General features: G+C 39.3%; 1 protein-coding gene across 1 annotated transcript in view; it reads right to left on the reverse strand.

Moving 5' to 3' along the window:
• Nucleotides 1-16,283: 16,283 nt before the first annotated feature.
• The window catches only part of LOC115213459 (RE1-silencing transcription factor A-like), a 31,343-nt gene continuing 20,465 nt past the window's right edge, over nucleotides 16,284-27,161 (reverse strand). The window contains exons 5-8 of the mRNA XM_029782442.2: nucleotides 26,229-26,301; nucleotides 22,189-22,391; nucleotides 19,502-21,546; nucleotides 16,284-16,344 (exon numbers count right to left, since the gene is read on the reverse strand). Coding sequence (XP_029638302.1) covers nucleotides 19,565-21,546; nucleotides 22,189-22,391; nucleotides 26,229-26,301 — 2,258 coding nt within the window. The 3' untranslated portion in view covers nucleotides 16,284-16,344; nucleotides 19,502-19,564. The remainder of the gene's footprint in view (nucleotides 16,345-19,501; nucleotides 21,547-22,188; nucleotides 22,392-26,228; nucleotides 26,302-27,161) is intronic.

The following is a 27,161-nucleotide window of genomic DNA, read 5'->3' on the forward strand; positions in this document are numbered from 1 at the left end:
ATGTACAACGTCAGATTTGAATGTTCCATCATATTTACATATTCCGCTATATTTATGTCAGATGACATATTTGAATATTACGTCATCATTACGGACTGCGTCATATTTACAGATGAAATCATAATTACGTATAACGTTATATTTGAACAATGCGTCATTTCTCAATTGTATTTTGCATCTTATTTGCTTCAACACAGCAAAATACTCTTATTTCTGACTGTGAAAGTAGAATTCAAATCTATAAAGAAGTACTGTGTATAGCTAGATGTTATTATTAGTGTCCGCTTAGTTGAAAAGTCGTTGCCGTAATCGTCGGTGGTGTTGCTGCTACTACTACTGTTGTTGTTGTTGTTCAGTTGATTCAGTGCAGGCCTGGTTAAGTAGACCGACTGAGAGTCAACTGCAGTAGTCGGCCAAACGACCAGATACAACCCATAGATCTATTGTTTCATAGGAGTGGCTGTGTGATAAATAGCTTGCTTACCAACCACATGGTTCCGGGTTCAGTCCCACTGCGTGGCACCTTGGGCAAGTGTCTTCTACTATAGAACCGAGCCGACCAAAGCATTGTGAGGAAATTTGGTAGACGGAAACTGAAAGAAGCCCGTCGTATATATATGTATATGGTGTGTTTAAGAGACCGATAGAATAAGTACTAGGCTTACAAAGAATAAGTCCTGGCGACGATTTGCTCGACTAAAGGCGGTGCTGCAGCATGGCCGCAGTCAAATGAATGAAACAAGTAATAGAGAGAGTAAAAGAGTATAATATATATATATATATAATATATATATATATATATATACACACATGTATCATATATATATACGTATATATATTTATAAATACATACATATATACATGTATACAGTTGCGGCCAAAATGTTCAGAACGGCATTGTTTTCGTCAGAAAAGTAGGTATAAGTTTTTATCAAAGTTTTTTTTTATATTCTATAATTTTCACAGACAATAAATACGATATTATTTGTTATTGTCTCAGATTTTGGTGTAATTTGAGAGGATAATACAAAAGTTATGGATGATTTACTGATTTACTGCAAAACCCATTGCGGCCAAAATGATCAGAACGGTTGCTTTTACTCCATGTTTTAGTATATTTTACCAGCGAACTCTAATGTTTTGAATTTGTTTACGTGGCGGTTCATTTACTAAACACGCCTAAGAATATCTGCAGTGTACTTTGTTAATATAATGCCACTTACTCCGTTACCAATTCGTCAGCAGATTATTAAGCTTCGAAAGAAGTATAATTTAAGTATTAGGTCTATTGCAAAGATTGTTAACAAGTCAAAAAGTGTTGTTCACGGTATTTTTAAGGTCTACGATGATTGTGGTTCGTGTGAAGCAAGAAAGTCTACAGGTAGGCCAAGAAAAACGACCAAGAGAGAAGATCGTGCTATGGTAAAGTTGGTTAAAAAAGACAGATTTAAAACTGCTGCTGCTGCTGTTTCTCGGGAAATGAGCATTGTACTGAAGAAAACTTTATCTCGAAAAACTTTGTCTCGTCCTTTAGTTGAACATAACCTACAAGCAAGAGCACCTGCAGTGAAGCCACTGATCAGCTCCAAGAATAAAAAATGTCTTACCTTTACAACCGAACATGTGTTGTGGTCTCAAGAAAAATTACAAATGGTGCATTTCAGTGATGAATCTAAGTTTATGTTATTTGGCTCAGATGGGAAAGGTACGTTCGTCGAAAAGCAGGTGAAAAATTGTCACCTAAATGCCTTAAGACTAGTGTTAAATTCGGTGGAGGAAGTGTCATGGTTTGGGAGATGATATCTGGAGATGTTGTGGGCCCTTTGCTGCGATTACATGGAAAGGTAAATGCAGGAGTTTATAAACAACTTGTAAAAGATCATGTCTTGCCTGTGCTGAGAAATTCAACTAAGCGACCACCTATATTCATGTAGGACAATGCCCCGTGTCACAAGGCTAAGGTGGCCATGAACTTCCTCAAGGCTGAAAAGGTTACTGTTATGGATTGGCCTGCTCAAAGCCCAGACCTCAATCCTATTGAAAATGTGTGGAATATTCTAGGAGAACGTTTGAAAGCCAGAAATCCTAAAACACACCGAGCAATTATGGAATGCCCTTCAGGAAGGAAGAATGGAATAAGATCACCCAGCAAGAAATTGAAAATTTAATTTCCCCATGCAGTCGAAAATGTCAAACTTTGATTGAAGCTAAAGGGCTTCACACTAAATATGAAATAATTCCAGCATTCTCTGTCACTTTTTGATTATTTTGTTATTTTTTCAACCGTTCTGATCATTTTGGCCTCCATGGGTTTTGCAGTAAACCACTATATCATCCATAACTTTTGTATTATCCACTCAAATTACACCAAAATCTCAGACAATACCAATTAATATCGTATTTATTGTCTGTGAAAATTATAGAATAAAAAAAAACTTTTAAAAAACTTATACCTACTTTTCTGACAAAAACAATGCCGTTCTGAACATTTTGGCCGCAACTATATATATATATATATTATATATATATATATATATAATATATATATATCAACAATTGAGGGTAAAATTAATTAATCAATTTCACCAAGTGTTCAGTATGTAAAAGGACCATTTAAGGCGAATTCAAAATATTACATTATATAATTAGGGCTTAGTAAAATAAATTACTTTGCCACATACTGAACTTAGTAGAAATAGCAGCCAAAAAAATTTTTTTTATCCATTTCTACTACTTAAAGAAAATTTCTCTCAGATAATGTTTACTCCAGACAGCTCACGAAGGTTTGGAGGTAAATACAGAAAAATATCACAAGTACATAGATCCAAATTAAGAAATTTTGAGCTGACGAAAGAAATGCTGATTTTATTTGGCTAATCTTGAAACGTTGACGTACTCAAACGATCTATGTACTTGTGATATTTTCTGTATTTACCTCAAACCTTCGTGAGCTGTCTGGAGTAAACATTATCTGAGAGAAATTTTCTTTAAGTAGTAGAAATGGCTAAAAAAATTTTTTGGCTGCTATTTCTACTAAGTTCAGTATGTGACAAAGTAATTTATTTTACTAAGCCCTAATTATATAATGTAATATTTTGAATTCGCCTTAAATGGTCCTTTTACATACTGAACACTTGGTGAAATTGATTAATAATTTTACCCTCAATGTTGTTGATATTATAATTCATTTCTCTCTGTCATACTGCCTCGGTTCTCGCGGTTTTAAATATAATGTTTGCTAGATAGACCACGTGGGTGGAAGAGGAGAGTGCAGAAATTTACGCCTGCGCATTTTGAATTTGTTGGCACTGGCAGTTGGAGCTGGTTCATCTGAAGCGACAAGTTCGCCGAGAGGTAAAGTTCCTTCTTTTTAGTGTTTCCAATCCAAATTAAGAATTTTGAGCTGACGAAAGAAATGCTGATTTTATTTGGCTAATCTTGAAACGTTGACGTACTCAACGATCTATGTACTTGTGATATTTTTCTGTATTTACCTCCAAACCTTCGTGAGCTGTCTGGAGTAAACATTATCTGAGAGAAATTTTCTTTAAGTAGTAGAAATGGCTAAAAAAATTTTTTTGGCTGCTATTTCTACTAAGTTCAGTATGTGGCAAAGTAATTTATTTTACTAAGCCCTAATTATATAATGTTATATATTATATATATATAACAATTGCAGCGTGGAAGGTGTTTGTAAGCCATTTAAGAAACACACAAAAGCCGTTCGATTCACTTCAACATTTAAGTTTGATTTGTCAAAAATATTTTCGTTGCTATAAGACCGCGACCTGTTCGCTGACAAAAATCCGTGCTTTTGTCAGTGAACAGGTCGCGGTCTTATAGCGACGAAAATATTTTGACAAATTAAACTTAAATGTTGAAGTGATCGAACGGCTTTTGAGTGTTTCTTAAATGGCTTACAAACACCTCCCACGCTGCAATTGTTTTCGTTCCAGCACACGATCTCAGATCAAATCACTTGCTATGCAAGTACATCTCCCTGTATATATATATATATAATATATAATATATATATATATAATATATATATATATATATATATATGTAGGTCCCGGGTTGATTCGGGGTTAACCACAGTAAATAAGGTACTCAATACATAGTAGAGTAAAATTAATTTATTATATAGAAGGAGCTTCTACAGGACTAGAACTGTTTCATTCAAGAGAAATCTTCAGAGCTTCCTGAAGATTTCTCTTGAATGAAACAGTTCTAGTCCTGTAGAAGCTCCTATATAATAAATTAATATATATATATATATATGTATAATATATATATATATATATATATATATATATATATATATATATATATAATATATATATATATATATATATATATATATATAGTGAAGGCGCATGACTCAGTGGTTAGAGCGTCAAACTTACGACCGTGAGGTTGGGAGTTCGAATCTCGGACCGAGCTGCATGTTGTGTTCTTGAGCAAGACACTTTACTTCACGTTGCTCCGGTTGACTCAGTTGTAGAAATGATTTGCGACGATACTGGTGCCAAGCTATATCGCCTTTGCCTTTCCCTTGGATGACATCGGTCCCGTGGAGAGGGGGAGGTTGGTATGCATGGGCGACTACTGGTCTTCCATAAACAACCTTGCCCGGACTTGTGCCTCCGAGGGTAACGTTCTATGTGCAATCCCATGGTTATTCGTGACTGAAGTGGTTTCCGATATATATATATATATATATATATATATAACATAAGGGACGTTAGCCATCTGAATGTGGCTAGGGACAGGGCAGGGCGGTGGGGGTGTTACTGATGCATTTAGCCCCAGGCGATCATCAACGTCACCAGGATGGCTGACGCCATCACGGCGTCCTCTAGCCTGCAAAGGGAGATCATTCCCCGAAGAAGCGGATGCCACATACGGACCTAGGTTTCAAGGTGTTTGCCTATTATCAACGTATGGCAGGCACCGCTCCTCGACGAACGACTCTCTGTGCAGGCTATATATAAAGATTTTCACAGTAAATACATTTACTGATGTAGAAAATCTGTTCGACAGCAATAATAATTCTCTAAACGAGATATAGACAGTAACTGCTCCATAACATAAGGGCGTTAGCCATCTGAATGTGGCTAGGGACAGGGCAGGGCGGTGGGGGTGTTACTGATGCATTTAGCCCCAGGCGATCATCAACGTCACCAGGAGGGCTGACGCCATCACGGCGTCCTCTAGCCTGCAAAGGGAGATCATTCCCCGAAGAAGCGGATGCCACGGAGCGGTGCCTGCCATACGTTGATAATAGGCAAACACCTTGAAACCTAGGTCCGTATGTGGCATCCGCTTCTTCGGGGAATGATCTCCCTTTGCAGGCTAGAGGACGCCGTGATGGCGTCAGCCCTCCTGGTGACGTTGATGATCGCCTGGGGCTAAATGCATCAGTAACACCCCCACCGCCCTGCCCTGTCCCTATCCACATTCAGATGGCTAACGTCCCTTATGTTATGGAGCAGTTACTGTCTATATCTCGTTTAAAGAATTATTATTGCTATATATATATATATATATTATATATTATATATATATTATATATATATATATATATATATATATATATATATATGTATGTATGTATATGTATACGTATATGTATAATGGTAGGGAATATAATTCCAAAGTTACAAGGAAAAATTCAATTTAGCAATTCTAAATCAAAGTTCACAATATATAATATATGAATATAATTAGAGAAAATCCTCTATTAAGCAATTCAATAGTGAAAGACGTTATTATTATTATTATTATTATTATTACTACTACTACTACTACTACTACTACTACTACTACTATTATTATTATTATTATTTTAGACCTGATGAATGACTATATTTTTTAAATAGAATTAATTTTAGATCGATTTAATCTTAAATCGAATTGATTTTATTATTATTCTCTATTTGAAAATATGGCCACAAAACACGCGTAGTCAATTTACTATTTATTGTTTATGTACTTTATTGATGTTTAGAATAATGTTTTTTTATAGTATATTTAATTTTTTCTATATGGTGTGAATAACGTCTTTCGCTATTGAATTGCTTAATAGAGGTTATATATATATATATATATATATATATATATTTCTCCGTACTCTGAGGTCGAATAGCGCAAACGTTATTTTTTTAATACTCCTTTCATCCATGCAGGGCCCGTCGTTAAATAAAGAACCACTTCAATGTAGTAGATTGGCAGAATTACCAGAATGCTCTTAGTTCAAATTTCATCAAATACAAATCCTATCGCTAGCCATTTCCTTACTCCTCACAAAGAGAGATGTCAAGATGGATTTTACTATGACGTCTTTCTGCAATGATACAGGTTTCCTGACTTCTCAACACAGAAGACCAAACATTTTTCTCTTTTCTCTTTTCCTTGTTTCAGTCATTTTGACTGCGGCCATACTGGAGCACAGCCTTTAGTCGAGCAAATCGACCCCAGGACATATTCTTTAGAAGCGGGGACGTAAACACACCACCATCGGTTATCAAGCGATGTTGGGGGAACAAACACAGACACACACATACATATATATATATATATTTACATATATACAACGGGCTTCTTTCAGTTTCCGTCTACCAAATTCACTCACTAGGCTTTGGTCGGCCCGGTTCTATAGTAGAAGACACTTACCTAAGGTGCCATGCAGTGGGAATGAACTCGGAACCATGTGGTTCTTACCACACAGCCATTCCTGCATTATGGACACAAGTCTTTTCCCACACTAACGAAACTTACTGAGTAATGACTCCATAATCTCAGAAAGCTGAGAAATAATAGTACTGCCAACGATAACCATGTCTCCTTCAGGATGCAGATCATACTGTACGACTCCGATATGCTGTAGTTAATCTTATATAATATCATGTGAGTCTAGACGAGTTGTAATATATACACTGCTTAGTCTGTTTCTATATAACTCTTGTCGTCGTTGTCGCTGCCGCCTTAAACAAATGAGATCACCTTCAACAAAGTAGTTCCTCGGAATGATCACGATTGGAAAAACATTTTAACATAATCCTGCTCCATCAGGTCTTTAGATGTTATATGTGTCTGATGTTCAATCCCAAATCAGCCCAGATCGAGTAGGTGTATGATTACAGGCTTTCTAGCCGCAATCATCCCATGTTTTTGTATATGAGCGTGTGATTTGAGGAAGGTTTGATTGTTATTTCTGACAAACCGAGGCTTCTACTACAGCCTCGGTCCGACCAAAGCCTTCTGAGTGAATTTGGTAGACGAAAACTAACGAGACTCTCAGAAGGCTGTTATGTTACTGTGGTGGTAGGAACCCGGTAAAGAATGTATAAAACACACGGTGGTAACTTTAACACGTTTATTGTGGCTACACGCACATACACAATGGAATGAGGAATAGAATGGTAGATGGACTTCCATATATATCTACAGGCATCTGCGTGGGTTGTGTGTAAGCTGTTAACCCCGGTGAGAAGCTCACGAACAGTGATGTAGGAATCAGAGCAGTGTGTTGGTGCTGTGTGGATATTGACGACGTTGGTGAGAGACATCTGGTGTGGCGACGAAGATGGAGGTCGCTGCAAGGTGGTCAGTGATTAGACCTTAGAAAGTCTAGAACCAACTGACGTCGAACCTAGGAAGAGGTGAGCTTTTATAGCTGACGGTTGGACTCAAATGCTCGTTTGGAACAGACTGTTTGAAATGACTTATTTGCAGGTTGTGATTGGTTGGGTCGCATATTGGCGCGCGATAGAGTATGAGACAAATTGCGCCAATATCAACCAATCGGAGTGGTAGACACAACAGGATCCAAAACAGCGCCCAAAGACTAGCCGTTACCTGCTATTTTCGTATGTACTTAATATAAGAGAGGAAGTTCACTAGAGTTCGCAACAGGACTAATTTGAGGTAAAACAAAAACAAGCCACTATATTGTCGCTCGGCTTGTCAGAAATAACAATCAAATCTTCTCAAATCACACGCTCATATACAAAAACATGGAATGATTGCGGCTAGAAAGCCTGTAATCATACACCTACTCGATCCGGGCTGATTTGGGATTGAACAGTAACATCAGACATATAAATGATCCTCTAATTACCATTAATCATTAGAGACTGTGAGGAATGGAATTCGCTCCAGCAACAACCTGTACCACTTACGTCTTGGTTGTCTTTCATTTTTTGTATATCCCTTTCATTGTGTAGTTGGTCTGTAGACGTACGGCCCTTGTTGATCTAAAATGTACTATTTTGTGTTTCTTTGTAGTTTATTTTGGATTGTTGCAGAGAGATTGACGGCCCAAGCAGTGCTGATATAATCTATGATTGATATAATATATCGTTTGAACATTAATGCAGTTCGTTAGCCCGCTTTTTAAATCGTTTGGTTTCTTTTTTTAGACGAACTTATATTTTTATCACATTCAGTGATAACCATCGGAATGTGTGGCATTCCGATTAGACATTTTAAAGTTGTTGTTTAGTTCCCAAATCAACCCTAAACAAGCTTAAAGGAATTCCAGCTAGTTATTTATTCTTCGTATTAATAGTTATCGCCATGGACACAGGTTCGTGTGTCACATAGCTAGCTAGAGGTGATGGCTACTTGGAGCTAATCAACGGCAGCATTCGTCCTATTTTTCTAGACTGCCATGTTTGCTTGGCGATAAGTATTAATATCCAATACCGCTGCCGTAGTCTCCTTTAGAGAAAGACTTATAAATATTAATATTTCTATTTATTCTTCGTTTTTGCAAAAAAAAAAAAGATAATCTAGATATGTTTTACAAACGCCCCATAGGCCCCATAATAATTTTAAGAGCACTGATTACTTTGGAAAATGTTTTTAAGGCTATACCTAGCCACTGCCCAGATCGTCTATTTTTGACAAACGATATCCATTTATCATCACAAGTAATGACATAAGGCATAAAGATATATTTTTTTTATTGCGGATTAGCAGCATTAAACACCACTAGTTGCTGCAATTTTTGATGTTCAATCAATTCGTACGGAATCCATTTATTCAACTGGATCACTTTTCTTATGGGATAAAAATGGCGGGCACAGTTATAGAAAATACTACCAAGTTTTCTGTAAGTTGCCGAACTATTGATTCTTTCCATCAATTCTCTTAATTCACCATTTATGACAAACCTTGGTTTCCCTGATACCTCACTCTGAAGGCTCTCGTCTGTGGACGAAATTTCTGAAATTACAGTCGCGCCGTTCGTAGGCTAACATAATTCCTACCAAATGTCAGTGATGCTTATAGTAACTTCAAATACATTATATCCTGAGAAATCGTGCAAAAAAAAAGAAGAAAGAAAAGAAAAAAAAGAAACCGTGCTTATTTGACAGTCGCCATATTATTGTTGGGTACGAAATCGATGCTTACAAGACAAACGCCACCTGAAAGTGAAGCCAAATGAATATCAAAGCTAACCAAATAATAAAAGATACGCTGATCCAGCAGCTATTTTCCTTAACATGTATAATCATAACTTTACAATGGTTCATATTAAAAGATGATATTTCATACGGTCCGCTTTACTATAATGAGTTGGCCACGGTTGACATAGCAGTGGAATAATGACAAATTGATACGAAAAAGAAACTGGTTTCTATGACTTCCGTCGACCAAGACTGACCATGTACCTGCATGTGCACGCCTGAGCATGCAGCTGATCATATATGCAAGTCTCATTTCTTCATGCCACCGATGTTTATTCAAGGAAAAGCAGCTTGGTGTCAGTGTCATCGCAGGCATGGCCACCATAGTCGGAACAGTAACCGCAGAGCATTTTGCTCAACCCTCTGCCAGTTCCGCCAACAATACCCTAGATTGGTATTTTTTATTAGTCACGAAAAGATGAAAGGCAAAGTTGACTACGGTGGAATTTGAACTCAGAGTGCAGAAATTAGGAACCAATTCCTGCGAGGTTACTTTATCCAGTGTTCTAATGACTAACAATTTGTCATCTAAAACTGAGTGACCCACATGCAAAACAGCAGATATGAAAGGGAACTTAGGACTGACAACTCTGAACAAAACAAGGCATAGCAAAAAGGCGTACAAAGAGCATTTCCTAATGAGACTGGTTGATGAAAAAAAATAAGATAACTTCAAACCGAAAACCTTGTCCAAATGCTTGCAACCAAGTGGAATCTACTAAAAGCATCCAAAGACCATGTAGTGATGTTAAACTGGTTGACGGATTACATCTACGACCCACAAGTACCACTAGGACTACGACAACTACAGTACGTATTTATCATAATATTTTCGACAATACAAGGATAATTTCCTATCTTCCTTCGAGTATTTTTAACAAGACACCATTTTGTTGGCAATGTACAGATACATTGGCTACACCTACTTGAGCACTTATAACACAAAGAGCTGAAATAAATATCACAGAGCATTTTCTCCAACGCTCAAACATCTTCATCATTCTCATATTCATCTGTTGAGCCCTTTTGTGTCCTTAGATTGCTCCCATTTATTAAGGACATAAACTCCTTTGAGTCTGGTGCCATTTTTTGGAGGAAGGGTTATTAATCTAAGAGAAAACGATACTATTCAAGGAAACAATAACAGGCAGAACAAACGAGAATTGATCCAGCGAATATGAGAACGATGAAAATAAGGCAAAGATCAATCCTTAACAACTGCGTCCAGCGTTATTGGCGTAGGCTAGGGCTAAGCAGCACTATCCTAAATGCCGAAACTGCATATTCCTTAGACTGGACAGCTGATGAAAGGATAATTCCCCGGTTGTTCCGTGTTATATTTTCGTTATATTTTCCTGTTTATATGGCGATGCATACAGCGCTCACAACCACCGCCACCACTTAGGTCTGGGCTAGTAAGATCGGAGCTTAACCTGGTTTCCAAAGTGTATAAGTGATTGAGATTACAGCACTTCCCCTGAACGTAACGTCAGTCCATCTCAGGGTTAACTTCCAACAATTGCTAGGAACTCATTTATAACTGAGTGGATTGGAGCAATGTGAAATGAAGTGATTTTCTCAAGAACCCAATGCACCACACTAATCACTAGACCACACGCCTTCATCTACTCCCAACCCCACCACACACTATTTTTTCTTTTATTTCATTTGCCTATCTGGAAGCGGTTTCTTTGCCATAATGGTGAGCAGGGTGAGGTTTTGACCTCTGAATGTTCAGAGCCAGAACAAATACCATAAGACATCCCGTCTGATAATCAAACAATTTTGCCAATCCACTACCATCAGCTAGTTCTTTATTTATCAATCTCGAAATATGAAAGACAAAATTGACCCCTGAATGTAGAGAATTTGGAACAAATACCAATAAAACATAATCCAACACCTAGTGTTTCTGTCAGCCTACCATCATGGACTGATACTTCCTCCCAGAATGATGAAATACTAAGCTGACCTTCATAGGATTTGAACTCAAAATATAAAGACCCAAACAAATACTTCAAGCTATTTTTGTCCACTATTCTAACAATTCTGCCAATTTACTGCCTTTCAAAAAGGGAACACTGCTTTGGACAATGTAGATTTATATGACAGAAAAGGCTGGATGGTCAGGACTGGAATATCTTTAATCAGAGATCAGCTGGATTATGCTGACTTCAAGCTAAACAATGTGTTTAATCTAAAAGCAAACATTACAATACTCAATTCACAATACTGAATTAATTAACATATTCAAGCTAATGAGAGAGCTTCTAGAAACCACATGACATGCTAGAAATAGTAGTTAAATATTCCTCAAAGCACAATCTGGCATCTTAAAAAAAAAAAAAGACACACTAATCATCATCATCATCATCATCATTTAACGTCCGCTTTCCATGCTAGCATGGGTTGGACGGTTCAACTGGGGTCTGGGGAGCCCGAAAGCTGCACCAGTCCAGTCAGATCTGGCAGTGTTTCTACAGCTGGATGCCCTTCCTAACGCCAACCACTCCGAGAGTGTAGTGGGTGATTTTATGTGCCACCGACACAGGTGCCAGACGAGGCTGGCAAACGGCCACGCTCGGATGGTGTTTTTATGTGCCACCGACACAGGTGCCAGACGAGGCTGGCAGACGGCCACGCTCGGATGGTGTTTTTATGTGCCACCGACACAGGTGCCAGACGAGGCTGGCAGACGGCCACGCTCGGATGGTCTTTTTATGTGCCACCGACACAGGTGCCAGACGAGGCTGGCAGACGGCCACGCTCGGATGGTGTTTTTATGTGCCACCGACACAGGTGCCAGATGAGGCTGGCAAACGGCCACGATCGGATGGTGCTTGTTACGTGCCCACAGCACGGAGGCCAGTCGATGCGGTACTGGCTACGGCCACGTTCGGATGTTTTCTTATGTGCCACGTGCCACCGGCACTGGTACCACAAGATACAAATTCCATTGATGTTCATCTATTTTGATTTGTTTTGATTTGATTTTGATTTTGATTTTCACTTGCCTCAACAGGTCTTCACAAGTGTCACAAGAAGGAAGGTATGCACAGGTGGACTGACTACGTCCCAGGTAGAGGCCATGGGTTATGGCCTGACTAGTCTTGCCGGGTCTTCGGATGGTGTTTTTATGTGCCACCGACACAGGTGCTAGATGAGGCTGGCGAACGGCCACGATCGGATGATGTTTGTCATGTGCCCACCGCACTGACTACGGCACTGATGGATTTCTTGTGTGCCACAGGCACTGGTACCACAAGATACAAATTCCATTGATGTTCATCTATTTTGTCTATTTTGATTTTGATTTTGATTTTGATTTTCACTTGCCTCAACCGGTCTTCACAAGTGTCACAAGAAGGAAGGTATGCACAGGTGGACTGACTAGTCTTGCCGGGTCTTCGGAAGGTGTTTTTATGTGCCACCGACACAGGTGCCAGATGAGGCTGGCGAACGGCCATGATCGGATGGTGTTTGTTACGTGCCCACAGCACGGAGGCCGGTCGATGCGGAACTGGCTACGGCCACGTTCGGATGGTTCTCATGTGTGCCACCGGCACTGGTACCACAAAGTGTGTGCCACCGGCACTGGTACCACAAAGATACAGATTCCATTGATGTTCATCTATTTTGATTTGTTTTGATTTGATTTTCACTTGCCTCAACAGGTCTTCACAAGTGTCACAAGAAGGAAGGTATGCACAGGTGGACTGACTACGTCCCAGGTAGGGGCCATGGGTTATGGCCTGACACTAATGTAATTCTGAAAATAAGATGAGATGGTCATGCATGGAAAGCCTTTGGATACAGTGCTGTTTGAACAGAGCTGCCCTGGGGCTAAATAACAAGAGCAACAACAATACCAACAAAAGAAATTAAATATTTCCATTTATGATATAAATTTAATTTGAACTTGAATTTATATCCTATTTATATTTTATTTTATTTTATATTTTGTTTTTATTGAATGTTATATCCTGAGGAGGATGGATATGGCCCATAGCCTTTTCAGAGCCTCATGAGATAGAATAGAAATAACAGCAGTTTGTGTTTTGAAATTTTGAGGATCTGTGATTAGAATGGGCAAAAGCCATGATTAGGGATGGAATGTCAGGGGTTTACAAAGTTCAGTTTCATTTTCCTTTTTGGCTTTCTTTTTTGTCTATTTTTTTTTTAGCTGTTTCATATTATTTTGTCTTTCATGTGACATGCATGCCTGTGGGTGGGTGTGTGTGTTATTTTTCAATTTGGAATCTGAAAAATATCTGAGTGGAATATGATCCATGACAAAACAAGGATATCTAACATTGGGAATTCCATCCAACCTGCAACTGACCAGTGTGGACAGATAGCTCTACAACCAGTGTAAATAAGCTGGCAATGGTGTGCTGAGGCTTTCATCCAGTTGTGGATTGACAACGACTGAATGGAATATGTGGAATATGACACAACACTATAGATAGTTTGGTGGGAGATTAATTCAACTGAATCAACATAAAGTAAATGGCTGCCAACAAGGACACAGAATGATGATGATAACACACTCACACACACATATGTAATTAAATATATATATATATATGCATGTATATAAACAGATATGTAGATAGATAGATAGATAGATAGATACGTGTACATACATACATTCTTTTATTCTTTTATTTGTTTCAGTCATTTGACTACAGCTATACTGGAGCACTGCCTTTAGTCGAGCAAATCGACCCAAGGACTTATTCTTTGTAAGCATAGTACTTATACTATTGGCCTCTTTTGCTGAACTGCTAAGTTACGGGGACATAAACACACCTACGTCGGTTGTCAAGCAATGTTGCAGGGACAAACACAGACACAAATATATACATACACATACATATACATATATACGACGGGCTTCTTTCAGTTTCTGTCTACCAAGTTCACTCACAAGGTTTTGGTTGGTCCAAGGCTATAGTAGCAGACACTTACCCAAGGTGTCACACAGTGGGACTGAATGTAGAACCATGTGGTTGGTAAGCAATCTACGTACCACAAACCCACTCCTACACCTATATATATATTATATATATATATATATATATAATATATATATATATATAATATGTGCGTACACACATACACACACACACACACATCTATCCATGCATTCATGCATGCATACACACACATAATTAAATATATAGATGCATGTATATAAACAGATAAGTAGATAGATAGATAGATAGATACATGTATATATACATGTGTGCATACACACACATACATACACACATGCATACACACATACACAGATCTATTCATCCATCCATCCAAATGTACATACATGCATGCATACACACACACACACACACATACATACATACATACATACATACATATACACATACATAAAACAAAATATGCAGATATGCATATGCACTGATTCTAAATACTTATGCACGCACACACACACACACACATGCACAACTACCCTGTTTTTGATGTTGAAATTCCAATGAAAGAACCTTGATTCCCGATTAGAAACCAGCACTTTCTCCATTGACAATAAACCTAGAATTAAAACTAAATAATAACACACACATTATCTTTTAGTTACAAGTAAACTGTAGCACTCATGATCCTTTACAGAACTTCTGAGATTAGTAGATGGGTGGGATGGATTTAGGGTGTCCTCCAACCAGAGATTAAACCTGGATTTTTAATCTTCACATTGGAGGCAAGATGCCTAATATCAATTCCATCAACCCCAACCTCAGTACTTCACTGATACTTTATTTTATCAACCCTAAAAGGGATAAAAGGCACAGCTGACCTTCATAGGATTTGAATTCAGAATATAAAGACCCAAACAAATACTCCAAGGTATTTTTGTCCAATATTCTAATAATTCTGTCAGTTTGCTGTCTGACTGTCGTTACAAAAGGGAAGGCCGCATTGAACAATGTAGATTAATATGACAGAAAAGGCTGAGTGGTGAGGGCTGGAACACCTTCATCAGAGATCAGCTGGATTATGCAGACCTCAGGCTAAACAATGTAGTTAATCTGAGAGCAAACATTACAATTTCACAATACTGAATTAATTAACATGTTTAAACCAATGAGGGAGCTTCTATGAAATCACATGACATACAAGAAATTGTAGCTAAATCTCCTTCATTGAACAGGAGGGATAAAAGGCACAGCTGACCTTCACAGGATTTGAACTCAGAATGAAAGAGAATTATAACTAAATGCTACCAAAGCAGTTTATCCCTCACTCAAATCTTCTAACACTGGTTTAACCCATTAGCATTCAGATTACGCTGTATTATTTATTTACATTGTCTTGAATTAATCATGCATTATCTTGTAGCTTCAAGATTTCAATGATGTAGCTGTTTAGTTTTACAACGACATTGTAGAGTAGGTGTGAGATATTGGATCTGACCAGTTTGAACATAAAAGAGGCAGAATATTTTGGCCAGTTTAAATGCTAAAGGCTTGATACCAACATTGGTAAATTGTAGCTGACCACCCTCTGTTCTCCACCAGTCTCTATATTCTTTGGAAACAAAGAATATAGTACACTTGTTTATTTGTTCCCCAATAAACACTGTTGACTAATTCCAGTTAGTAGTTTCAAGCAGAGGTATTTTCTTCTGTTGATCATCAATTGTAATGAACTGATGGCAAACAGTGAACTCCACAAGTTGGACAACATCTTTTACATCACTCCATTAAAACCCACCACCATTCAACCTCTCAAAAACATATTATATTTTATTATATTTATTTATTGCCTTTCATTTCTTTCTTCTGTTTCTTTTAAATGTTTCTTGAGGAAGGTAAGGAGATGGAGCACTGTTAAACTTTGTCACCACTTTCTGAAATATACAAATATTAAGCTATATATATATATAGATAGATAGACAGATACACACACACACATAGGTTTGGTGATGCAAACAGAAAAACAAAATTCCAAAGATGTAATATATGTAAATATATATATTATATATATATATATATATATATATGTGAAAAGAGACGGGCCTGGAAAGCTGGAAGGATGGGGGCAGCAGGGAACTGTACCAGATAGCCAAAAGGGAGGCTGGGCGGCAGGTCTACATTGCCAAAGATGTAGCAGAAAAGAAGAAGTTTGCCAATGTCCAGCGTCGCGAGGATCAAAGAGCCGAAGTATTTCGGATTGCCAGACAGTGTGTCAGAGAAAATAGCGATGTTATAGGAGAGAAATGTGTCCGCATGGATGATGGGGCACTTGCTTTTACTACTAGTGAAAAGAAAGAGGCTTGGAGAAGCCATTATGAAAGACTGCTGAATGAGGAGAATGAATGGGAGGAGGAGAGCCTGCCAAATGTTGACCCAGTAGAGGGACCAGCTACCCGAATAGACAGCTCCCTTGTAGATAAGGCAATTAAGGATATGAAACCAGGCAAAGCCCCTGGCCTATCAGGAATCACTGCTGAGATGCTTAAAACAGCTGGCTATGTGGGCTATACCATAGTCACCGCATTGTAAACCAGGTAGTTCACAATGGAGTCATACCCAATGACTGGTGCAGCAGCACCATAGTCAACTGCTACAAGGGTAAGGGTGATGCTCTAGATAGAAATAACTACAGAGGCATCAAACTGTTGGACCAGGTGATGAAGGTATCAGAGAAGGTCATAACCAATCTCATTAGGGAGAGAATTTGTTTAGATGAAATGCAGTTCGGTTTTGTACCAGGTAGAAGCACCACTGATGCTATATTCCTGGTCCGACAACTGCAGGAGAAGTACCTAGCTAAAGATAAACCCCTCTACATAGCTTTTGTAGACTTGGAGAAAGCCTTTGACAGGGTTCCCCGTTCCCTTATCTGGTGGTCGATGCGGAAACTGGAGATTGAAGAATGGCTAATAAGGGCTGTACAGGCTCTATACAGAGAGGCTGTCAGCAAGGTTAGGATTGGCAACGAATATAGTGAAGAATTCCGGGTAGAAGTAGGTGTGCACCAGGGCTCAGCCCTCAGTCCCTTTTATTCATCATAGTCCTTCAGGCAATAACAGAGGAATTCAAAACGGGATGCCCCTGGGAGCTCCTCTATGCCGATGACCTAGCTCTCATAGCAGAATCACTACCGGAACTAGAAGAGAAATTTCGGGTGTGGAAGCAAGGGTTGGAATCAAAGGGCCTTAGAATAAATGTAGCAAAGACCAAAGATATAGTAAGCAACAAGAGGTACTCAGCACACATCCCCTCGGGTAGGTGGCCCTGCTCAACCTGTAGGAAAGGTACAGGTAGAAACTCCATAAGATGCACCCAATGTAAGTTATGGACACATAAGAGGTGCAGCAACATAAAGGGAAATTAACAGATAAGATAGCTTTCATGTGCGGCAGATGCACAGGGACAATAGACACAACAGACACTCAGAAAACAGATTCCATCACACTCCAGGGAGAGAAACTAGAAGTAGTTGATAGTTTCCGCTACCTGGGTGACCAAGTTAGTAGCGGAGGTGGATGCACAGAGAGTATCACCACTAGAATACGAATAGCCTGGGCAAAGTTCAGAAAGCTCCTACCCCTACTGGCAACAAAAGGTCTCTCCCTCAGAGCAAAAGGTAGATTGTATGATGCATGTGTGCGAACTGCCATGCTTCACGGTAATGAAACATGGGCTGTGACTGCAGAAGACATGCGTAGACTTGAAAGAAATGAAGCTAGCATGATCCGCTGGATGTGTAGTGTCAGTGTGCACGCAAAACAGAGTGTAAGTATCCTGAGAGAAATGCTGGATATAAGAAGCATCAGATGTGGTGTGCAAGAGCGACGCTTGCGATGGTATGGTCATGTGCTGCGGATGGATGAAGAGAGATGTGTGAAGAAGTGCCACTCCCAAACAGTTGAAGGTATCAGGGGGAGAGGTAGACCCAGGAAGACATGGGATGAGGTGGTCAAGCATGACCTCAGAACATTGGGCCTCACTGAGGCAATGGCGAAGGACCGAGATCTCTGGAGATATGCTGTGACTACAAAGACCCGGGCTGCTTTCTGCAGCAATTCCACATACCCCCTACCCATTCTAAGTACCCCGGATCCCCAAAGTACCCTGGATCCCCAAAGTACCCCGATCCCCAAAGTACCCCGGACCTCGTTGCCCCCGTGCCGCTGACACGTTAAAATGCTCGAACCGATCGTGACGATGCCGGACCCTCCGGCCCCTGTGCAGGTGGCACGTAAAAAGCACCCAATCCACTCACGGAGTGGTTGGCGTTAGGAAGGGCATCCAGCCGTAGAAACTCTGCCAGATTCAGACTGGAGCCTGGAGCGGCCCCTGGCTTCCCAGACCCGGTCGAACCGTCCAACCCGTGCTAGCGCGGAAAGCGGACGTTAAACGATGATGATGATGATGATGATGATGATTGATAGAAATGGCAAGACAACGAAAAAATGAAAGAGACCTCGATATTATGTAAATAGAGGAATTTATCTGTAAATATAATATGTGACAATTATTCAGTAGCTATAATAAAACTTCAAGTTTCAGATGTCGGGGCGGAAACACACGCTGGCATCTCTTCAGTTATCAATGGCCCAATAACTGAAGAGATACCGGCATGTGTTTCTGCCCTGACATCCGAAACTCAGAGTTTTATCATGGCTACCGAATTATTGTCACATATTATATTTACATATATATATACTTAAGACAATTTGTACTTATTCATTTTTCAGTTCTTTAATTTAATATAATCATCTTATATAAGACCATACTGGACCACTACATTGAAAATTTAATTTCACTGTTAGAATAGATAATTTCAAAGTTGATAAATTTAACATTAGAATAAATCACTTTAAAATTTGATAATTATAACCTTAAAATAGATCATTTTAATGTTGATAATTTTAAAGTTAGAATAGATAATAATGCTGACAATTTCAATGGAAAGAGCAAAAATAGCTCTTCCATGATGCAATTGCTTATTCAAGAAAGAAAAATGATGAAAACAATGAAGAAAACATGTATACTTACATTAAGAGTTAATTTTTCATGCAATGGTCAGTCACTGGTCTAAGAAATGCAGGGACTAAGTTATCAGTCTGACGTCATTGGACTGACTCTACTTGAAGTGTTGGTAATCTGGTCTAACGGCAAACAGGACGAAAGATCTGTTGAACCAGAACTCGTTACTTGTACAATAATTTCTCCATTGGCTGTTGTTGGGATGTTGATTGTATTAGCAGTGATATTAGCAGCAGATGTTAAAGTGCTGACCTGCTGTATGGTAGCTGGTGTCGGTTGAAGACTTGGTGGTAGGATCAACTGAAGTGAAGCTGAAGGCAAACCAGCTGCACTGCATTGTTCAAGAAGTTCGTTTTTGATATTTGAAGCATCAATGTCAACACGAGATATTTGGACATTAATAGGAATGGTGCCGGTCTGTGAAGTATGTTGGGATAGGATATGAAGAGGGATTTCGGATGTGGCAGAATGGTGTTGTTGGTGGCTCGTCAAAGTAGGACTTAGAGGTGAATTCACAATGCTTATTTGCTCAGGACGTTGTCCAGCAACTTGGTTAGGTAGAAGCTGAGTACTGAGTGATGCTGCCGGCATACGTATGAAAGGCAAAGAGATATTTGAAATAAGCTGTAGAGTGTTGGGAGCTGCCTGCAAGAATTGTGGAGTAACAATGGTACTCTGCTGTGGCTGGCTACTCAACAAGATACCATTCATAACACTCTGAGCACCACTACTTACAGATGGACTACTCACAGTTGAAGGTAACACTTGCGACACTGTCGTCTGTGAGCCAGTTGCTAAAGTTGATAAAGGGGCTCCTATTGAGTCCCTTGGCAGGCAATGTACTGTCTGAGATGTATGATCAACCAAGTTTTGGCTGATAGTCTGGGGTAGACTACCAGCTTGGCTTTCTAAAGATGCAGAATTTGTGGATTGTGAGAAAATAATATTATTAGAAGCCAAGTCTTTAGAAATTGATATAAAAGACGAACTGCTTGGTGTCATCGCTATCGTCGCTGGGGTACTGTTTGTTGATGATAGTGTTACTTGTTGTTGTAGCCGCTGCTGTTGTTGATGTTGTTGTTGTGATTGTGGTTGGCCACTGACTAAAAGAGATTTTGAGGTAACCAAACTTTTTAAAATGGGTTGCTCTACATCTGAAGAAACTGAATTGCTGCTCAGGTTCCCAATATTCAAGAACGATTGTTGACAAACAGGAGCACTTTTATTCGATTTTGAAATGTGTGGCGCTGTGATGATGTTGACAATGGATGATGTGGATACCAAAGAAGGAGACTCCGACACAGATTTCACAGATGAGCTGCTCCCAGCACCAACAAGTAATGTTGCAAATTTGTTAGTAGAAGACACTGACTGGTTACTATTACTATTGTTGGTTGTGTTAGCAGTGAGAAGACTTGTCAGAGTTTGTGGTGAAGAATCTTTCATAGTATGACTTGCCTGAGAGTTCACTGGCACCATGGGATTCTGTACTTCAAGCACTCTCATCGTTGAAGTCTGCAGAGCCTTTTCAATATCTCGGTGTTGTCGCATGTGACTTCGTAAAGAATCCTGTCGGACAAACGAGGCATTACACTGCACACAGCAAAAGGATTTCTTGCAGTTTGGTTTGATTCTCATTTGAGATCCACCAGATGGTTCCAGATTTGTTATAGGTGAAGAATTGGTGCTTGCATTGGCAGAAACTTTCTCGATAGGTTCTGATTTTTTGCGAGAACCTGTCTTCCTCTTCTGTTTCAGTTTGTCTGAATGTTTCTTTGCCATGTGAGTTTTCACATTGCTGTTCTGTTTGGAAGTGTAGGCACAATAATCACAAGAGAATGGACGATCTTCACTGTGTGTGCGCAGGTGGTTAATTAATGCACTTTTACGGGAGCACTGATATGGACAAGATGGACATTTGATGGGGCGGTCAGTATCATGAGTCTTGATATGTTCTCGGTAACTCTTGCGAGAAGATGTAGCATAATTACAATTATCACAGTGGATCTGGTCATCTGTTGAGTGGTTGATTCGATAGTGACTTTTGAGGTTAGCTGTAGGAGAGAGAGAGAGAAAGAGAGATAAATTCAGTGATGGGTATATCATCATATTTTTAAATATGATGGCTAAGAGTTGGGAAGCAAAACATTCTACAGAAACAATCAAATGGACATTTACAAATATACACATGAGGGTGTAGGACAAAGGTGGGATCAAAAAAAGGAATATTGTTTTAGGGTTACAATGATAAATATGTTGGCAGTGGTGGTGGTGGTGGCGGCCTTTTCATTAACATCATCATCATCAAGTTTGTATTTGTGCAGGCAGCTTTTGGTAGGGGTGGCAAGAGTAAGGATAAAAATTAACTTTAGTGGTGGGGAGGGTGTTGGGTAAGTGTCTTCCTTCAATGCCATAAGTTCACCAAAGTCTTGTTAGTAAAATTTGGTAGACAGAAGCTATGCAAAAGCTTGTCAGATGTGTGTGTTTGTGTGTGTGTGTGTGTCTATATACATACATATGTGTTCATGTATGAATGCATGTATGTATGTAGTTTTGCATGTTGTATGCATGTATGACAGAGGGAAGAGTGAGAGAGAAGAGACAGAAAGAAAGAAAAACAGAGAGAAGAAGAGACAGAGAGAAGATGGGAAGAGAGACAGAGAAAGAGAGGTGATTTGGAAATATATATGCCATACCTTTAATTGAACACCTGTAATCACAGAGATCACACTTGTATGGCTTCTCCCCAGTGTGGATGCGGACATGTCGCTTGAGGTCTGAATTTATTTTGAACTTTGCATCACAAAGTTGACATTGAAATGGTGAGTCCCCTGTGTGTGTACGAATGTGGACAATCAACTGACTGGAATTACGACTGGCATATGGACATATCTGGCACCTGTAGATATAACAAACAACACACAAATATGTTAGCATTGTTTCAGTTTTAATCCGTCTGACTTCTGTTATCTTTTACTTACCTTTTATTCATCATCATCATCATCATCATCGTTTAGTGTCCGCTCTCCATGCTAGCATGGGTTGGACGGTTCAACGGGAGTCTGGGAAACCAGAAGGCTGCACCAGGCTCAGTCTGATCTGGCAATGCTTCTACGGCTGAATGCCCTTCCTAACGCCAACCACTCCGTGAGTGTAGTGGGTGCTTTTTATGTGCCACCGGCACAGGTGCCAGACGAGGCTGGCAAACGGCCACGATCGGATGGTGCTTTTACGTACCACTGGCATGGGGGCCAAGCAAGGCTGGCAATGGCCACGATCGGATGGTGCTTTTTACGTGCCACTGGCACGGAGGCCAGTCAGGGTGGCGCTGGCAACGGCCACGTTCAGACGGTTTTCTTACGTACCACCAGCACTGGTATCACAGCTGCAATTTCCATTGATGTTGATCGATTTCGATTGTAAAATACAATTTCTTGTTTCAGTTTATTTATTTTGGTCATTCGATTGCAACCATGCTGGGGCACCACCCTGAAGGATTTAGTCAAACAAATCAATCTCAGTATTTATTCTCTTTTTTAAGCCTGAGACTTATTCGATCAGTCTCTTTTGCCAAACTACTAAGTTACAGGGCTATAAACAAGCCAACACCATTTGTCAAGCAGAGGTAGAGGACAAACACAAAGACACACACACATAGATATATACATGTATGCGTGCATGTGTGAGGTGTTAGGTGGCTGAATAGACATAGATATATGTGTATATACTAAAGAGAGGAGGGCTGCTCAGAAAGCAAGAGCAATGCCAGCTCCTAACTCTGCTATTACATACTCCCACTGCAACCATGAATTTCAGCCAAAATTAGCCTAATAATCCACCTCAGGACCCACAAAATGTAAAGCTGATAATCTGGTCGTCTTCACGGACATGAAGTATGAATGTCATGTGTGTGTCACCATCAACACCATCATTTAACATCCGTTTTCCATGCTAGCATGGGTTGGATGGTTTGACTAAAGACTGGCAAGCCAGCAGGCTGCACCAGGCTCCAATCTGCTCTGGATGCCCTTCCTAATGCCAGCCACTCTGAGAGTGTAGAGGGTGCTTTTTACATGCCACCAGCACAGGAGTCAGTCAGGGGGCACTGGCATCAACCACATTCAGATGGTACTTTTTACATGCTACCATCACAGGAGCCAGTCAGGGGGCACCATCATCATACACACACACACACAATGGGCTTCTTTCAGTTTCCACCTACCAAATCCACCACACAAAGCTTTGATCAGCCTGAGGTTATAGGGGAAGACATTTACCTGGAGTACCACACAATGGAACTGATCCCAAAACTGTTACTGATATTTATTTATTTATCTTATCAATTGGCACAGGAATAATTATGTTATGACATTTGTCTTGTCACCAGAGGATTCTGACTCCTGGATTCAATCTTACTGCATGGATACCTTGGGCAAGTGTCTTCTATTATACTACCTACTGTAACCTCAAGACACCCAATGCCCTGTGCGTGTATTTTCTAACCAGAAACTGGAAAAAACATATCACATATGTGTGTGTGCATTGTTTTTTATGTGGGTGAGTGAGTGTGTATGTGCATGTAGATGTGTTTGTGCTTATGTGTGTATATGTGTATGTGTGCACACAAGTGTGTTTGTGTGTGTGATTTTCACTAACATGTGTTGGTTTGCAATATCCCACAAGCAAGAAGCCCCATAGTTTCATCTCTCACTGTGTAAGAACCAGTGGATCAGCAAATGCTATGTAGTTGAACAGAATTCAAAATAACTCAAGGCAAATATATAACAGGCCAATCACTAGTTCACTGCATTTCCAACAGAGGGAGTGATGAGGGAGTGTCATCTGTGCAACAAAGATGGAATAAAAACCCCATGGTATTTTACTCCATCCACCCATCCTACACACACATACACACACACACACAATGGGCTTCTTTCAGTTTCCACCTACCAAATCCACCACACAAAGCTTTGATCAGCCTGAGGTTATAGGGGAAGACATTTACCTGGAGTACCACACAATGGAACTGATCCCAAAACTGTTACTGATATTTATTTATTTATCTTATCAATTGGCACAGGAATAATTATGTTATGACATTTGTCTTGTCACCAGAGGATTCTGACTCCTGGATTCAATCTTACTGCATGGATACCTTGGGCAAGTGTCTTCTATTATACTACCTACTGTAACCTCAAGACACCCAATGCCCTGTGCGTGTATTTTCTAACCAGAAACTGGAAAAAACATATCACATATGTGTGTGTGCATTGTTTTTTATGTGGGTGAGTGAGTGTGTATGTGCATGTAGATGTGTTTGTGCTTATGTGTGTATATGTGTATGTGTGCACACAAGTGTGTTTGTGTGTGTGATTTTCACTAACATGTGTTGGTTTGCAATATCCCACAAGCAAGAAGCCCCATAGTTTCATCTCTCACTGTGTAAGAACCAGTGGATCAGCAAATGCTATGTAGTTGAACAGAATTCAAAATAACTCAAGGCAAATATATAACAGGCCAATCACTAGTTCACTGCATTTCCAACAGAGGGAGTGATGAGGGAGTGTCATCTGTGCAACAAAGATGGAATAAAAACCCCATGGTATTTTACTCCATCCACCCATCCTACACACACATACACACACACACACACACACACACACACACACACACACACACACACACACACATACATATGTACATCTGTGTATGGTTAAGAAGTTTGCTTCTTAATCACATGACCTCAGGTTCAGTCTCACTATGTGGCATCTCAGGCAAGTGGCTTCCACTTTAGCCCTTAGGTTGACCCATGCCTGATGAGAGAATTTGGAAGACAGAAGCTCAAAAGTTGTGCAGAAGTCCTCATATATCTGATTAAGGAGAGGTGATCAGCAAGGGTACTCACCAACAATAACCACAATTTATTAACTCACAACAGTAGATTTCACCATTTCTTCCATACCATCCATTTATTTGTTTATTAATGTCTGTTTTTTCCATACTAACATGAACCGGAGGGGTACAAATCTGAAGCAGGATTTTACAGCCAGATGCTCTTTGTGTCATCAGCTCTGACTTGTTTTTCAAATAAGGAAATTTATTTTTATTTCATGCATCTCTCAAAGCTCAGAACAACTGCTTGTAATGTCATCAAGAAATGTAAACATCATTTCACTGAAGCAGTGACAAATTGTGGAATATCAACATTCATACACACACATCCATAAATATGCACACACAAACACACACACACACACACAAACAGCTTCTTGTAGTTTCTGTCTACCAAATTTACTCTCAAATCATTAGTTATCCTGGGTCTATAGTAGAAGGCACTTACCAAGATGCCAAGCATGGAACTGAACCTGAGACCAGGTGACTACAAAGCAAATACTTCAATTACACAGTTATGCTTGTAATCAATTTTGTAGTCTATTGGCAGTTGATTTACTGTTCCTTTCGTCGACTGTCTTACCATCCACTATACCAGTCAATTTACCATTTCTTTTACTATTTCCCTTAACAGTCAATTTACTACTCTTTTTACCAGTCAACATGTCCTCCCTTTCATCAGTTATTTTTACATGCCTTTTATTACTCCTTTACCAATTCCTTTACTATTCTTCATTAACATCTCTTTTACCACTGATTCTATTAATCCTTTTGTCAGATACTATGCCAATTCAGCAATGCTACAGAAGTGGCACAAAAACAACAGAATTTGATACCAACTCACTTGAAAGGCCTCTCATTTGTGTGAATCCGGAGATGTTTTTTCAAACTGCTGCTGTCGGCTGACGAATATGGACCTGAAGTAGAAAATAATATCATAGATAGAGGGGTAGTGATGGCTGTGAGGATGGGGTTTTGACTTCTGCTTTAACAAACAACCTCACAAAGCATTTCTGTACTGTGTTTCTAGGTAACTAGCAGTAAAATGATATTGAACTATCAGACCAGAGATATTAAGTCTGATTTCTATTTAAGGTCTAAAGATGTCTGTCTCAAGTTTTTAACCTCATTAGACAGGACTCATCTCAGTTTCACAACCTAGAAGCAACCAAGAATACAATACTCTCCTTGAAAAGATGTTTGTCTGTTGCAGAGTTAACTCCCAGCTGTTGCTGTGACTCATTTTCATCTGAATGAACTGGAGTAACATAAAATGAAGTATTTTGCTCAAGAACATATTGTGCAGCTGTCTTAGAATTGAAAGCTTGACCTTATGATTGTAAGTTAAACACACTAACTAGCCAATCATGTGCCTTCAGAATTTCGATAGTGGGACCTTTTGAATTCTATCTTATTCTTATTGTTAATGTCATTTAACCCCAGAAAAATCCTGATCCAGTTGATCTATAATAAAATGCTTTCCAGCAGAGACTATCTCATCTTGATTTCAGACATAGTATATCTAAAACTACATTACATTATCTTACTTTTGCTATTATGATCATAAATTATGTAAAATGTTTTTTATGGGTTACTCAGAAGAAGAAAAAAATCTGCCTCAATAAATTCAATCTGACTTCAATATTTCGTCCAGGGTCTCCCTCTTCCACACATTCCCAACACCCTGAATAAATCTGTATAGGACTGTCAACCTTTGGATTTCTATGTGTACCATAAATAATTAAATATAAATCAATTAAATGCACAAAACTATTAT

This window comes from Octopus sinensis, linkage group LG6 (genome assembly GCF_006345805.1).
Source record: "Octopus sinensis linkage group LG6, ASM634580v1, whole genome shotgun sequence".
Taxonomy (NCBI): domain Eukaryota; kingdom Metazoa; phylum Mollusca; class Cephalopoda; order Octopoda; family Octopodidae; genus Octopus; species Octopus sinensis.